General features: G+C 36.6%; 1 protein-coding gene across 5 annotated transcripts in view; it reads right to left on the bottom strand.

Moving 5' to 3' along the window:
• Window positions 1-3397: 3397 nt before the first annotated feature.
• Window positions 3398-18012, bottom strand: part of nectin1b (nectin cell adhesion molecule 1b) — a 157365-nt gene continuing 142750 nt past the window's right edge. For 3 of the 5 annotated variants that reach the window (XM_005936810.3, XM_005936811.3, XM_005936813.3), the window contains one exon: window positions 3398-6291. In XM_005936810.3, the coding sequence (XP_005936872.1) occupies window positions 6058-6291 (234 nt within the window). In that variant the 3' untranslated portion in view covers window positions 3398-6057. The remainder of the gene's footprint in view (window positions 6292-18012) is intronic. The other 2 variants (XM_005936812.3, XM_005936815.3) reach the window with 1 other exon arrangement.

The raw sequence follows: 18012 nt of genomic DNA, 5'->3' as shown, positions 1-18012 counted from the left end.
GGATAAAACGCATGTACTGAGGCTGAAAGAAGCTTCAGTGCTCTCAGAAGACTAAAAAGATGGCTAAGCTTAACAATGACTCAAATGAGATTAAACAATGCTGCTGTATGTCCACTAGGAGAGACTGGACAGTATAGATGTAAAACAAATATGCCAGCAGTTTATCTCAGTTAACGAGAGGAGCAGGCATGTGTTTGGCTCCTTCACATAGTGGACATTGAGTTGTTGTGTGGGGCACCAGTAGTCCATGTCTGTTGCTGTAACAGTAGTCCATGTTTAGAACAGAAAATCTCAGCTCACTGATTTGATCGGGGCAATTGTGTGCCTAAACTGTTGCATAATTTTGCTGAGAGATCTTTTACTTTGTGGTAATCTTAGATGAGTAGTTTTATGGACAAAAACCACCAGGTCATTCAGTGTTCCCTTAGTGCCAAAGTATAACAGATGTTGGTGTACTATAACTGAAGTAATGATGTTAAGTCCTTAAAGTCATATTCTTTTATTGTCATGACTGTATTTGAAGCTATTTTTATTTTTGTATGATACCTGATTTATATGGATTATGGCTGAAGTAAACTAAAGCCTAAAATACTTAGTCAGTCATTTTTTTAATAGTAATTTAACATTATATAATTCCCATATAAAAATATGAATTGTGATTTTAAATGGTTTAAAAGCACGTAGAATAGCATATGTGGGCAAGTATATTTCTCCTCTTTTTATTAAGAAGCAAAAACAAAAAGGAAAAGAAAAAGAAACAGGGCAGAGTTCGGTGGTTGAATCATCCGTCCCCACCAATGCCAAAACCAAATCTACGCCCTTGGTATGTGACGTCAAAAGTGGGTTCTGGCATATCAAGTAAGAGGATGAGTCTAGCTACCTTACACCATTCTCCATGTGGCTGCTACAGATAGCTGAGAATACCAATAGTTATATGTCTGCTCCTGAAATCTTTCAGAGAAAACTGACACAAGCTCTAGATGACTGCTTGGGTTGTACATTATTACGGCTGAGGTGTTGATCACAAGACAAGGAGAAATGCAAGAGGAAGCCGAATGTGATGATGGTGGAAAACTGAGACTGTCTAAACTGATATAGGCAAAAGAACATCAAACTGAATGCAGACAAGTTTAAACTGAGACAAAAGGAGGTTACATATATAGGACACCTCCTGAAGGCAGATGGACTAAAACCAGGCATTGAAAAAGTGCATGACAGATGCCAAAACCAACAGATGTAGAAGGGGTCCAGAGGCTGCTGGGTATGGCGGATTACCTAACAAAGTTTTGCCCACACCTCTCTGGTCACCGTGAGGCACTGAAGCAATTAACACACAGAAACTGTGAGTGGAAGTTTTCATCACAGCATGAGGATTTCGGTTCAGTTCAATTTTATTTATATAGCACCAAATCACAACAACAGTTACCTCAAGGGGCTTGATATTGTAAAGTAAAGACCTGGTAATGATACAGAGAAAACAGAGAAAACCCCAACAATCATATGACGTCAGAGTCACCAGCTGTAACTATATCCTTTGGCAAAAATGTAAGTTTTAAGCCTGATCTTAAAAAGCATTCCTCAAACTGACAGAGGTGATTGCGAATGCAATTTTCTCCAGTCCTGAAACATTATAACCTACAGAAATAACTGACAGTGCAGTTTGATGACTCAGACACAGGTTTGGGTGGAACATTTCAGGAGGTTGAGCCTATTGTTTCTGCAAGCAGAACACTCAAAGACACAGAGTGACGCCATGTTCAAATGGAAAAAGAATCCTTGGCTGTGGTGTTCAGAATGGAAAAGTTCCACCAGTAAACATCCAGCTGCAAAGTTATCTTTTAAAGTGCCTGTAAGTCATTAGAGGCCATAGTGAAAGAGCCACTGAGTGCTCCTAAATAAATTCAGGAAAAACTATGTTATGCACTCAAAACTATGATTTGGATGTGGTGTACGTATCAGGAAATAATATGTTACTCGCCAACACTCTAAGCAGAGCATATCTTCCTGAATGTCCACCATTAATATGGTCTCTCATTTAGTACAGGACAGAAGATAATACAGATTCTCATTCAAAGGATACAGCAGGGATGGCTAAAAGATAAAGCAACAACAGCAAGTGAAATGAGGCCATACTGTATTTGCAAAACGCAATAGTATCCAGATGTGAAGCCTGATAATGTAAGGAGAAAGTTCATTTATCGTTTACCATCCTCACATCTTGGTGTGGAAAGTTGCTAGAGAATGCATCTACTGACATGGCATGAATGACCAGATAAAGACATATACAGCCAAGTGTGATATCTTCAGAGTGGTAGGCTTCACGCAACCCTCCTTCCATGTAAAATGCCAAGCAGTCCATGGACAAAAATGGGATTGGATTTGTTTTCATTTGACAACAGAGACTACTTTATCAGCGTAGTTATTACCGATATTTTGGTAATAAGCAATAGACAGTTAACCAGACACAAAGTCTACTACCATGATAAAGAAACTGAAAGCTCAGATAATGGATCTCAATGTACATCTCAAGAATTCCAGAGATTCAGCAGACTGTGGGAAAAACAATTGCTCCCATGGAGCAATGATAAGACAGAATCTTCCATAAAGGTAGCTAAAAGACTCTTGTTGCAAGTTGCAGGAGAGGATCCCTATCCTGTACTATTAGATCACTACAATCACACATTATCATAAGGTCTGGAAACCAGTGCAGCTCAGAGACGACTCAAACACCATGCCAGAATACTGTTGCTAAAAAACAAACAAAACAAGACTCCTGCACAGCATGATCTGAAAAACAAACAGCACCAGAGTACCTGGTACAAATGATATGCTAGAAACCAGGTGACTGTGTGAGAGTACAGCCACTGGAACCTCACATACACTTGAGATTAGGTTGGATACTTAAGTCCATTGACACTGGGTCCTGTGAAGTCCAAATGGACTTTGATGGTGTGCTAAGGAGAAATTAGAGACATGATTAAGAGTGGACACAAGGCAAAGTCTATTCAGAAATGTGTCCTTTGTTTCAAACAGTTTTTTAATCCTTACTGCCTCACTTTCATTCTTTCTTTCTTTTTTTTCTTTCTCTCCACCAAGGTGAGGAAACTTCCTGATTGGTTAGGGACTTTCTTTGAGGAGCCTGTGGATTTTCTATGCCTGTATGGACCCAGTCAGTCCAGCAAGATGCATGTTAGGTTAAATGGTGATTATATCGAAAGTGGTGTGGATATTGTCTCTGCTATAAACCAGTAACCTGCCCAGCATGTTCCCTGCCTCCTGCCTCAGAACAGTAAGCTGCAGCCTCCCCCCATCCCCAAGTTGTATATGTGACAGTAAAACACTAAAAAAACGTGTTGTACTGGCAATAGTTACAACAAAAATAAAAACAGCAATAATGTTTAGTTTGTGAACTTTAATGTTAAATTGCATGATTATTTTTTTTTACACACATCAGATACATTGTTAATATTTACATCGACATAACTCAAATCTCTAAAAACAAATAGAAGAAAAACAGGTTAAACTGTTGAACTTTCTTTCATTATTTCAGTCAAAAGAGCTTATAATCATAATATTTATTTGGGTTTTACTATTCCACAAATGTGCAATGAATGTCAAAAGAAATGTGATGTAGGCTTCCTTTACTGTATATGAATATTGTAAATTGTAAAAAAACAAAAACAAAAACAAAACAAAAACAATAGTAATAAAACAAAATGTTACAGTCTTACAAAACACAAATCAAAACATGGCAATCATTGTCAGGACATCAAAAAGGAACAGAGTAAAAATGTATATATTTTTTATGGATGTAAAGCCCAAATTCTAGCATATTATATAGTATGTAGTAGTACTTATCAATAATAATAATACTAATAATAATCATAATAATAATAATAAAAAAGGAAGGATCTCTTGAAGATTAAATGTGTCACAAAAAGACAAAGATGTGTGTAAGTGTCTTTTCTCACAGCAGGTACAGCGATAACAAACTCCTTCAGTGGTTCAAACCAGATACCACTGCTTAAACTAAATGCTAGCACACATATCAAGCCATTGCAAGACAACAAGGTGAGCACAGGAGAAAGTCTCACAAGTTTTACTCTATTCCATTTACCATCACCATTAAGAGTAAACACTAAATTACCTTCAACACCTCAAGGTTTTTTTTTTCACATCGAGCACAAACACAAGTATTTTCTTTTCTTTATTTTTTTTCCAAACATACATCTGACATGGCAAAAAATGTGAACTTTCAGTTTATGCTAATTTTCTGTGTCTAGAGGGCTTGCGTGTAGGAGGCGGTATCCTGAAATTGGCTCGTCAAGCATGTTAGCTTATGTATGGTCTGAAAGTAACAGTGTAAAATGGACTATGAAAATATGTGGAGTGTTATCATATATAACTGAGTATTGTCTAAAAAAATACAGTAGCAAGCTTTTATCTTCGGTTCCTTAGATTGATTTAAACTTATTTAGGTTATATTAGTACAAATCATATTTAAAAAATATTTAAATATGTTAAGTGGGTGGGCTGTCCTTGAAAAAGCCTTTTCACTTTATCCATGATTTGTTTTTTCCAGGACAACCCTTGTATGTGATTGTCTTCACCTTTTACCCGCACCAGTTAGTTGATAACTCTGAACGAACGCAACCTAGAGAACAAGGAATATTTGGTCCAACTGTGGCCCACATTTGCAGATTTCTATGGACCATATTTGACCTTGACTGACTTCACTGATTCAGGAATGACCCTGCCTGCCTCAAATCTACCTCAAGTTTACTTTATGTGATCCAGGGGTCGGGTTTGCCTTGACATTTGAGCACGATATTTACTATAACCCATACTAAGCCCGGCTCATGATTTGCGGGCCATATCTGTCCTACACAATACTTGGTAGAGCCTTAGGTGACAAAGTCATCCAGATTAGGCCCAAATGCATCTGCTATCTGAGAATGGACCCATGAAGTAATGAACCTCAAACCAACCTCTGAACACGTTTTCGTATAAAGATATGATTAATACAGCATATGGTAAACGGATAATGTAAACTGGGAAAGCGTAGCAAGTTGCCAATCAAGTATGTTTTTATTTCCCTTCAGATAATTTTAATGTAATTGCTAGCGTGAAAGCAAATGGACAAAAAAAATCCAAGCAAAACTATGTCTTTGGCAACTACTGGTAGATGACAATGAAAATAACAGTAGCCTGAAGGGAAGGATAATGAGACATGGACAGTGAGCAGAAAGTAGGTACTGTTGGATCTCAAGCCCTTTGTTTTTCTTCTTAGCTAATGAGGATAACATTCTCTTCTAACAGTCCAAAATAGCCAGTCAAACTTCATAACAGCAAAGCAATTATGAAACGTAATGAAGGATCCAGCTGAAAGACTGCCAATTCACCTCTTCACATAACAACCCAGTCATTAACCATCATTAAAGGGGTAGTCCATGTCATTACAGATTGATAATTAGTTTTACAAATTAATTGGCATTTCTTATATTTTTTTTAGTCCACCAGTAAACACCTGATCACACATACATTATAGTATATGACTTTCAAAGAAGCAAGCATATGATTGACAGACAAACAGAATACAAACAAAAGAACCACGTTGCTATAAAAGGTCACTACCACTGTGGGAGATGTAAAAAAAAAAAAATAGAGAAAACATTTTGAGTGGCATATTCTGTACAGACAGTTGGCAAAACCCAAAATATTCAAAGGTGAGGAGGCAATAAAAAGCAAACAGGATGAGTGGGCACATGTGAAGGGTAAAGGATTGAGTGGTGGAAGAGAGTAGCTGGTGGCGAGGATGCTAACATCACGAGATAACTGGGGCCCTATAGCTTCAGTGGAGCAAGCAGCACACAATACACAGGGGATTGAGGGACACTTTCATATGACAGGGGGAAGCCCACAAGTGTTTTAAGCCTATAGAGGAAACAGAAGCAAGGTGGGGATAGATGCACATCTGTTCAGCAGAGCTTTGTTTTTCACGAAGCATTTGTGGCACTATCATGTTGCCTCTCGCTGAGATAATAGTTACGTGGCATGTCACACAGATTGCTCCTTTGGGAAAGTGAATGGAGCTCGAGGGCCGTGGGTGGGGAAGCTCGTGTTGGAGTACATGGGCTCGTTGGAGGGGTGCTGAGTGTAAGGGTGCTGAGGCAGGAAAGTAACAGGAGGGTGAGCAGGCTGAGACTCGGGGAATTGTTCCATGTTGCAGACACGTTGGTAGCTCATATATTCAGCTGGGTTCAAAGGCTCTTCTGGATGCCTCCCAGAGTCCTGTGTGGAGACGGAAAAAAGAAGAAAATACTGCAGGGTCACAAAGTTTTTGATGAGAGTTGACTGAGCGACTTCACAGTAATACAGAACCATACACAGCAGAGCAGCGTCTTTTGAAGTACTCAAGCATTTTATGTCTTTAAATGATTTGGGCATGTCACACTTCTGCCATGTCACATATGCACAACACAACTCTTTGCACCGAGGGCCCTATATTCATGAATCACAAAGCTGCTGATCCTTTATTATAGAAAAATACAGCAATAAAATATCTTTCAATTGCAAAATATTAGGGTCACATACAGGATAAGATAAGAGTTATCAAAATTTTATTCTTGATTTTTTTCCTCAACATTTTAACTTTTTTCTTTTAATTTCACCACCTTCACAAGATTTAATTATGCATTGTCAAAATCTAAAAATAGTCTGTCTATAGTTTAAAAACTCTCCATAACATGGTTCAAACCTCATTGACTCTAACTTACAAAATTATATTTATGTTAATAATCAGTGAGCCACTGATTTCACAGACCAAGACAAATTATTTATGCTGTTATCATCTTATAAAGTATTTCTTTATAAATAAATGTCTACACAGAACAGCATGAAGTGTTTTGGTGTTGTAGTCTATCCTGCTTTTGTCAGTTTTTATGAAACAAAAACAGCCATTATTCTGATGTTACATGATGTTGTCAGAAGGGTCTGATTGTTCATCTGCTTTTTACAATAAAATGCTCTAAGTGCTACTTATAAAGCTTATAATTGCACTAAGATCTCTGATAGAGCAGCAAGTCCACCTTCTCAGCGTGTCAGTCACTTTGTTATGCTTGAACTGGGAATTTGGCTCCAACTTGGGAGTCGATGAGTTAGAATCAACAAATTCAGCTGGCAGAAAAGATGCAACTTTGGTATTTATTTTGTATTAAATAATAATTTAATTAGCACTTTTTTTAGGTTCATCCTCATTATAAACATCATTGATAGTGAATAAATATGTTGTGTATGTACTTCACACTTTAATATCTGCATAAATGCGATTTCCCGACAGAAAAGGCAATTATACACCTACTTGTGGGTGACATTGACAGGTTAGATTTACCTCACTGAATATTCTGCATTACCATCAGCAATCCCTTTACTAAATTAAACTGTGTGCCAACATGTGATTTGGTAGGTGGGAAGTCAAGTTTCAAACATCATAATTGTTTTCCGCTGTTACATTTGTTGACACTCCTTCCCAGGATGCTCCCTGTCCAATTCAACAGATTCGTTTTTTTTAAAATAGCACAAGCAGATGAAGCCATGAACTCACCACAGTACACCACAGAAACAAAATTACCTTAGTGGCAGTATAACATTACCAGTCATGAATATAGTGCCCTCAGCACTGAGCTGTTTTGGGGGACTCTGAGAAATTAAACTTCTAGCTTTTTAAAGAACGTTAATTGAAATCACTGAAAACCTTAAGCAGCTCTAAATTAAATAGTGCTTTTAAAAGATCTTGGATGTGCTTTGAAGTGAGGTGATTATAATAAAAATGAAATGAGGTGGTGAATAGAAGACATGCAAAAACAAAACAAAATGATAAGAATGATAGTGAAAATGCAACTTACGAATAATCGTCAAGCATCTCTACATCTACGAAAACGATGATCCCAACTCTGTAAATATTGAGGTGGAGCAACAAAACCAGAAGGAGACTTAAACCTGCCTACAAATCATTGCATTCATCAAAACAAAGTATAAAATTGATAACTCCATTACATGAAAAGCTAGCCCAGCAGAACAAATAAATATAGTAAAATGGATAAAACATGAGGTACACATCGAGGAACTGTTACTAGGCAGGCAACCAGCACAATGACACACACAAAAAAGATTTTTCAAATAGCATAACGTAAACCTCTGTATTGCTACATGTATGATATTTTGAGAGACAAAAGATGCTGTAATAGTAAAGCAAGGGGAAGCTGTTAATGGTGACAGTGTGAGAACTAAGCTTGCGTGAAGGTGAACTGGATTTTTCACAGCATAAGACATGCAAGTAAACCCCTCTTGACACACATGCGGCAGACATTGGCAGAAGCGTCTGAAAAGCTTATTTGTTTCAGGTCAGTATCAAGGACCACTGAAGATGTTAAGAAAACTTTCTACTTTGTCACGTTATTAATTTCTTTTGTGTGCAGAAAAGACCTTGGTGATATCAAGAAAAATTAAAAGCAGCAGTCTGAGGAGCAGCTTTTCCATCTTAAAGGCTTGTCTCAAGACATTTGGGATTTAGATTTGAAACTTTAGCAGACGTCTGTAGAAAAAGTCTGATTCAATGTTAGGTATTGTCCCTTTGAAGAGAAATGCACCCTGCCTAATTCAAATACACTCTTGCACGAGTAAAAACCCTGAATTCTAAATTTATAGGCTGAATAAATCAGAGATTATTTGATTTAAAAAAAAAAAAAATTCCCCTCTTGCCCCTGCGGGCGGTCTATCCTTCAAGCTCGTGTCTTCTACCAGAGGCCTGGGAGCTTGAGGGTCCTGCAGTATCTTAGCTGTTCCTGGGACTGCGCTCCTCTGGACAGAGATCTCCGATGTTGTTCCTGGGATCTGCTGGAGCCACTCGTCCAGCTTGGGAGTCACCGTACCTAGTGCTCCGATTACCACTGGGACCAGTGTTACCTTCACCTTCCACATCTTCTCAAGCTCTTCTCTGAGCCCTTTGTACTTCTCTAGCTGTTCCTTTTTACTGATGTTGTTGTCATTTGTGATCACTACAGCGACATCAGGAAGATGGAACACGAGAAGCTTGAGAAGTACAGGGGGGCAGGGGGCTCAGAAAAGAGCTCAGACAAGAGTTATATACCATCCAGTAATTTGATTCTTACAAAGAATATTAAGTTAGCATGCAGATAACAACTGGAAACTACTAATCTGGTTATTCTGTACATTTAAACAATGACCAACAAAAGGATTAAGTAAATGAAACCAAAATGTAACAAATTTAAAATGGAAACATAAGTGGATGAGAATGGATGGAAGGATGGATGATGGGTGAAAAACATTGTGGTATGTATTTTATTATTGTATTAATTGTCTTGATTTAGCTATTTATTTATTTAAATATGTGTCAGTTAAAAATTATGTGTCACAGCAAACACCCTGTAAAATTGTTTTTGCACCTCCATATATTTAAAAAAAAAAAAGAAGAAGAAGAAGAAAAACTCCATGCAGGCAGTCTGTTTTCCCTGTTTTTGTTTGAGCTGCATTATCCATCCACAAATTCATGCTTCATGCTTGGTCTGCACCTGTCATAAGACGTATGCACTGCACAGGTCACCAGTCTATCTCAGGGCTAACACAAAGAGACAGCCATTCACTCTTATGTCCACACCTTCAGCCAATTTAGAATCATCATTAAACCCCTGTATGTCTTTGGAAAGTTCCAAATGTGCAAAAGAAAAAGAAAAATCATAGAAAAGTACTCTTGCTATGATTAACCAGACATTTTTTCTTTCTGTCCCAGACATTCTAGAATTGATTTTCAATTATAAAAAAAGACTGTTTAATTAGAACATTGGAAGAGCAAGGCTTTGATGCTTGTATTTAGAACTTTAAAATATCACTGCAATTTGTAGATTAAATAACTCAAATGAAGGATACCAGCAAACAAAAATCAAACCTTTATTAAAGGTAGCAAAGAGAACATTTTTAGAGAACTTTTTATACGCATAAGGCAATCAGGGAAACTCAAAGCAAGACAAAAGAGAAAACTGACTATTAAAGTACAACATTAATGGACAAGAGGATTCAACTAAACACAGAGACATGAAAACACACTAAAATGATAGAAACACAAGGGAAGCTATAGGATGAAGAACTTAAAGCACAAAACAAAACAATGAAAATCACACAACAGACCTAACCAGAGATTTCAAATATTACAAATGATCAGACTTATTGTGGAATACAAGGAAATCAAGACAGGAACACAAAACTGAACGTTTAACAGTGACTCAAGATTAAATCAAAATGGTGGCAACAAAAAAACAGACACACATAGACACACTTTTTTTTTTGTTAAATTTATGCTATTTTTTCCACTTAATGGTGACTCTGAATAGAGGCCAGTTTGAAAGCATCTTTTCTGTTGCTAACAAATTCCAGAGTTCCATTAAACTGCTGGGCAGTCAGCCCAGGAGTTTTCATGATTTAGGACAATTGCCTATCTGAAGCTGTGTAATGATTTTTGAAGGGAAATTAAATGCAAAGGTCATTTATGGAAAATACTTTTTTGGAATTAAGATTTAAAGGAGTACAAGACAAGACATTTTTATCAGCCTACTTATCAGCGTTATTTCCCCAATCAAAGTGTGTTTAAATAAGGAATGGCCATTACTCGAGGTATTTACTGCCCACAAGAAGTGAAAAAATAAAGTTGACTAAGTCCTGTCTGAAAAATGGGATCCTAAGCTCACACTTAACATTAGCTTAGATTATTCTTTATTTTTAATTGCTATACTTCTCGATAGTTTCCATATCTGTGTTTTTCAGTAATGGTTAAACAATTAATAATAAAATAATATTGGAGGAACTCAACATTTAAATAACGTCACTGGTTACAGTTTCTTTTTTTTTTAATATATCTTAAATACATTGACCAGAAACTTTTGAGTGTACAGCTCAAAATTTAGATGTACAGCTTATAGGTAATAGTTGTAAGTGTAACGTATATATCTCAGCATTAATATAGAACAAGTTAACAGTGAGTTGAAACACAGTGTGTTTATTTCAATTCTATCTTTTTGGTAATTTAACTGTAGTGCATTTGTTGCTTAAGCCTAGTTCTGGTGCTATAGGTCAGAACGACAGTGTGTAGTAGTCTGTATACGTTATTAAGGCGGGGATAAGGGTCACTCATAGACACAGAAAGTCTATAAATGAGACAAGGTTGTTCTCAAACCCTGAAACTGCATCTAAGCTAGATGACAGAAGCCAACTGAAAATCTTCAACATACCTATGCTCTTCTTTCTTTCTGTCATGTGAGCAGAAGCAGATTGAACATTTGATGAAACAGAGATAGTACATCTGCAGTTAAATGTAGCTTTCCCTTCACTAGATTTGATCATGAACTGAGATTGTACCATTGTCCCTTATTTCAGGCTACCATGATTAATTTTATCTTCGCTACTTTAAACCACCTTAATTTGACATTTTTATTACAGTTTGTAGTACCTTGCATTGCACTGGCTGGGTGAATTAAAATAATTAACATAAAATAATTAACCTAAAATTGTTACACTGAACATTACAAGCTTAAAGTAAGCTTGAAGTAGAATGTGTATGTTTTCCTTTTTATAAAGAAAAAATAAAGATATTTCTTGGAGCTGTTTCACATTAAAAGTCGACATGCTTTGTTTCGGAGAGCGCTGCACATTGCACCATCAGTCACCATTGATCCATCGTTTCACAAATTACACATCTTACTCGTTCCAGCATTTAATTGAAGAGTAATTGGATTTATTGACCCTTGTGGTTTGATTTATTCCCATGTTGCTCAGCATCTGTGCTTCAGGCCACGTTCACTCCAAAATAAAACATTTGTCAAAAGTCCGTAATTCAACACAGTAATACAGCTGATATTTATGGTTTTGTAGAGTTCACTTAAACTTCCAGTATCATTTTATTCCCCTTGAGGAAAAAACATGCACTGTTTGCAGTGTAAAAGAAAGACAACCACAGCCTGCCTACCAGCGCTGGTTTTGTCTAGCATCACTATCCAGACAGCTAAGGCCAGAAAGAAGAACAAGAAGACAACAACAAACACATAAGATGCCCTATTGTATTTAAACATAATAAACATAAACTACATCAGGAAACAGAAAGGGTCAAATTAAGTGGATATTTTTAAAAAGGAGCATCAATAGCTTTGACAGTATGGTTCTGTTCAAACAAACAGTATGAAAACAATAAAAAACAAAGCTAATTGTGTTACCAGTTTCACAATTATTTCAAAACTATTGCAAGAAGTGTTTTGGAGGATTTGGATAATAGTGGAAACAAGCATTTGAAATGTAAAACTTCAAAAGCTATTTAAATTATTTTTCACTATAATTGGGTTATACTCATAGTAAAGTCAGACTTCTAACTTTGTTTAAATGTAAAGCGAAAGCGCACAAAAAGAACCATCACCTGTGCATACTTAAAAAATGAACGCTAATCTAAATGAAATCTGATTCACCTTGAAGTCATTTTAAGCACCGGTATATAAAGAGTAGATAACATAACCTTGGAGAATGATGGCACAAATACGTTTTCATATCTGATAATGTAATAGCTCTGTCAAAGCCAGCGGATGCTAGAAAAATACAATCAGGCTGTGATTAACAGTTCGCTGATTTATTTCACTGATTACTTCTAAATCATAGGCCAAAGGTGAACTGCACAGGCAGAAAATGAAATGATAATGTTGTCACCCTGGATATAAACTAGTGGTTGAGTCTCTGGCTCAGCAAACACAGATTTTATTGAATGGTGTAACCCCGTGACTGGAGCCAGCCAAGACAAGGCTTATTACAAACAGGGAATGTCAACAGGCATTTCCCCAGAGAAGTTAATGTTGGAACAGCGGGCCATCCATTATAGAGCTGCTGACTGAACGTGTTATATAAACTAACAGAAGAAGTAAATCAATAAACATTAATTTTTCTGCTTTGTCTCAGAACTGTGGAACGTGAATGTTGAACAGATCCAATAATCTGTTTCGCTCAGATACCAGTTTTCAGATACTGTAATCTACTGTTTTTGCCCAGTGCTGGAAAAATGCGTTGACTTCTAGTTTTGTAAAAATGTTATTATTATGATTACACACTTCTAACACTACAAATGGTAATCCTTTGCGTTTGTGTCTATATTTCATAACCATTAAATACCAAACAGCGGTTTCAGTCATCACCCCTTTGGGCAGGCGGGCGGTAAGGGTCTAAGATTTATGAAAATCTTGTGAATGCAATAACTCGAGAAGAAAGACACTCAGGGTTTTCAAAATGATACCCTCAGTGTCTCCACTAAAAATCAAGGGTGAGTCAGAGTCTCAGTGACCTCGACCTAACCCACTAAACAGTGAACGTCAGATGTGCGGATCATGTCTACATTGGGTCTGTCGGTCCATGACCAATTTGGCACATCTATACGATGTCCAAACTAGGTCCACAAGATGTCCAACCATGAAACAACTTTAATGTCAGTGTGATGCTCAACACTTGAACTTTGGACTTATTCATTTTTCTGGAAATCATCTGGACGTCTATGACAGGTGCAAGAAATTTACATGATTAATGATTAATATCAATATTGTTCTTATCAACATAATACATTTGAATATGGGTTATGTATAAAAAAGTACATGTGGGTATTTTTGGGGGGTTATTTTACATTTTGCTGTTTTTCTTCTACTGGTTTCTTTTATTTCAATTATTCAAATTATTTGTTTGTAACCAGTTTAAAAATGTCATTTATGTGTTGAAATATTAAAAACATTGAAATCCATGTTAAAATATAAAATAAAAATGTTTAAAATATTTAGAAAAATGTTAGGCTTCCTTTTAAAAGGAATATGATATGTTTAACAAGTTTAAAAGAGCATTTGCATTATATTTGGTTCATTTTTACAAGTATCCTGTTTTCTTGTGAAGACCTTTCTAAGAGGAAGTAAATGTGGTTGTGATCAGTAGCAAGACTGAGAGAGGTTGTGATGAAAAGTACGAGAAGATTGTGCAAGTGTGTATGAACTGGATTATCTGCTCGACAGTCTTTGTCGATACACACATTTTGCAAACTGCCTTTGAGAAACTCGGGACATGCTCCATGCAGAAGCTCACTTTTTTTAGTGTCAAGAGCCCGCGCCATCTTGGAGACGTCTGCTGATCACTCTGCATTCCTTCACACATAACTGTTTCAGTAAATAAAACATGGGCCTACAAAGACTATATAAGCAGCATTAAAACAAGGTCTAAAATGAGTCAAAGTCTGGCACTGAAAACATGTCCACAACAAACACATTTGGACTATTAGTAGCCAGTACACGGAGGTCCTACGGACCTCAACACTAGACGTTCAACAGATGTAGAAAAAAAAAGACACCTGGAAATACAAAACAACCCCCTCAGTGGACCAAAATGTATGTCCAAAATGACTTACAAAAGACATTACTCGGTAGTCACTTTGCACAGTGGAAAAGGTCAGAGGTCAGGTTTTCTAAAACTCTTGTGAATGCTATGATTCAAGTAAGATGTTATCTAAGATTTTGATACTATATCTACTGAAAACTACATCTACTAGGAGGCAGAGGGATACCACTGGCCACAATATTCACAATATTTTTAAAAGTTATGATACTTTGACACAAGACTGACTTTCTTTCTTTCTTTCTTTCTTTCTTTCTTTCTTTCTTTCTTTCTTTCTTTCTTTCTTTCTTTCTTTCTACCATAAAACTAATACACTCTTTACATTTTTCCACTTACAGGATGTGAGTGTGATAAAGATTTTGAGAACCCAAAACCAGAAATAATTGTATTTAACTGTGGATATTTTTTGGACGAATTCTTCCAGCATGCAGCTGCCAAAGGTTTAATACCAAAGATAAGTCTTGGGTGTTAGTAAAGACTTGGCTCCACATCAAAGCCGGGGTACTGTATGCAAGAATATTGAAATCTGTAATTTATTTAGCCTTAATCTCAGGATGGTGCAGTAGCACATTTTATTGATATATTGTCTATTTGGTAACAAAAAAAAATAATGCTATCTTTTTTCAAATTTCAACTGGTTTTAATCCACATTTAAATATTTACCGGCATCTACACTAAATAGACTATGTTTCTTTTCTCTTATGCAAATAGGTTCTTAGGCTTAAAATCTTACTCCAAATACATGAGACCATTTCTCAGTACATTTAGTGCACCCTTGCAATAATAATGTGTATTTAAACTGTCAGTGCTACTGATGCTTCTGCTAGACTAATTGTCTGGTAATTTACAAACAGTTGCTACTAATACTCTACTGGCTGCTTGTTATGTAGCTTTTTATTAGCCTTGCCCCCACCTGACATTCACTTGTAGGCCCCGACTTTGTTGGTAGTTTATTGTTGTCACTCTCCAATCTCTGCTGGGCTGGGCTGCATTGCATGACTGCTTGCCTGAAGTAATCCTTTGTCGTCTCTCTCTCTCTTTTGCTAATATAAAATGCGTAATGCAAGTACAATCTTTTTTGTTACATCTCTGGCCATCTCTGCACTCACTCAGAACAAATTTGAACAAGTTTTATGCTCCCTGTGTAGAAATATAGAAATATCACTATAGTACTTTCTTCAGACTTTGTCCAAACAGTGTAAGTTAGAAAAAACTAATAATACATACAAATACAACACTGTGCAAAAGTGCCATCATCATTTCTTTATGCCTTGCTTTGAAGGATAGGACATTAGTTGCTTTTTCTCTCGTTTTCAGTGCAGTCCTTGTTTTTGTTTTTGTTAGTTTTGCCACCTAGAACTGACCAATTAAAATATTTCAGTATAAAAATGGCACCTCACTCAAGGGATGAACCCATTTTGTGTCACATACATTACAAACAACTTACTTAACTATGAATAACATTTTTGTCCATTTCATCAGTTGAATAAAACATGCACAAAGATAAAAAGTATGCACAAAAACAGAAACACAATTTTTGCACCAACAAGATGATGGCTAAAGCATTACTAGCTGGAAATTTGGCATGCCTTCGCCTGATGTACAGTGTGTCCTTATAAAGTGCGAGGAAACTGGACAAGTGGGGCACAAAAGAATAAGTGTCAGGCCTTCAAAACTATCTATAGCCGATGGACAGTACTTATAGTAACTCTTTAAAATACAGTGGAATCTCTGTCAGGGTTTGGGCTGAATTTCAGTCAGTGGTGTTGGAGAAATTGATGGAATTATGGGCTCCATCAGATTTTTTACCTACCATGCAAAGCCATCTGGAAAGAGTATAAATGGTAATGGGTTTATTTTTTAGCATGGAGTACTAGTGAAATAAAATGATGCCTGGAGAGAAACACAGAGGTCTGGGCACAGAGTGAAACACAGTGCCCAGACCTCAACATCTTTTAATCCATCTGGGATCATCTTGACAGAGAATGGAGCCAAAAATGGTCAGCATCCAATGAAGAGTACATTGGAAGTCACTTCAGAAACCCTGGAGAACTATACCTGAAGACTACTTAAAAATGACAAGAAAACTTGTATAAGTTCATTCAGGCTATGTTGAAGGATGAAGGTGGTGATAGCAAATACTGACTTTCAAGTTTGTTATAATTGTTCTTTTTCTTGTTTTACTAGCAAAAAACCCCCAAAAAGCAGTATGGCTTAAGAATATGGCACAATCCATTGGATAATTTAGGAAAGAATAGAACAGAGTAGCATTTTATTGTCATTGTACATGTCTGATGACATATGGAATAAATTAGGAAATTTAAATAAATACATAAAAACATTTTATAGTAAAATTATTGTCACTCTCCCAGTCTATGCAATGCAAAGTTTGCTCTGCATTTGCAGGGACAGGCTAGTTTACTCTACATTCAAAAAAATAAATGTGTTCCATCTGAATTGTCAAACTGAAGCACATTTTCTCTGTGTTGTTTTATTATTGTGCTGAAAAACTGACAGACAAACTCTTCCACAACAGAACTTTTAGTTTAACTGAACTGTTATGTGTGGGTCTATTTATTGATGGCACACATTTTAATTTACCCTTGTTGTCACATTGGGTCATCAAGGGGCAAATAATTAGAACTAAGTAGATGAGCCCAGCTTCTTGTCTCCTGGCAACAAGCTAGACTCCTCTGTTTATTGTCGTCTTTTGTTTGTTTTAGTGTAAGACATCACAGAGCGTCTGGGTTGAGAAAAGTGTTTGTTATTTACGGACATCACGTCCTGTGATTTCTGGCTACTTAGCTGCTCAAAATTCAAACAGTATCTCCTGATACCATCTGGGGCTGCCAGTGAGTGAATACCTAATGTAGCTTTAAATATTTTGCTCTCTAGAGATGTCACACCTGCAAATTACTTCAATAGTAAATCTGAAATTGCAGTTTAGGGCAACAAGTAGTAATAATGGTGCTTCTGTTATCACATAAAGATTCTCATTCCAGCTTTGTTAACTAATGCAAAACATTCATTTTAAGATGTGATTTCTCAAAGCTTTAGTGTGCAGTAATGCATTTTATATCTACATTTAGCTCATTTAGCTAAAATTTGGAAAAAAAAAACAAAAAACAAGTAAATCCTGCAACAGTGTTTTATGAACACACACTTTGCACTACTTCTCTTCATGCCTTTAACCTTGAAGCCTCCTGGCTTGGCTGAACAACAACTTGCAGAAACACACAGAAACCAGTCTAACCACTTTAGCAGCACGGCGATTTGTGCCCCTGTCCCACTTTCCTGTATGCGTATAAGGAGTATTTCAAGTGGTGTAGATGACTGTTTGCATGTGATGGAAGGATTTCTCCCAGCTGTCTTGATTTGGGTACAGATCAGACATCAGAGCAGAGTCTTGTAGATGAGAGCATGTTTCCTCTGCCACCAATCAGGGCTGTCAAGTGTGTCATAATCACTTGACAACCACCTTTGGCGTGTGCGCAACTGCTCAGAAAAGCATTTTACATATGATATCTTCAATATTTTACATTA

Source organism: Haplochromis burtoni, unplaced genomic scaffold (genome assembly GCF_018398535.1).
Source record: "Haplochromis burtoni strain Fernald_Lab_line unplaced genomic scaffold, NCSU_Asbu1 Contig_36, whole genome shotgun sequence".
Classification (NCBI taxonomy): domain Eukaryota; kingdom Metazoa; phylum Chordata; class Actinopteri; order Cichliformes; family Cichlidae; genus Haplochromis; species Haplochromis burtoni.
This window is presented reverse-complemented; position numbering and strand designations above follow the sequence as displayed.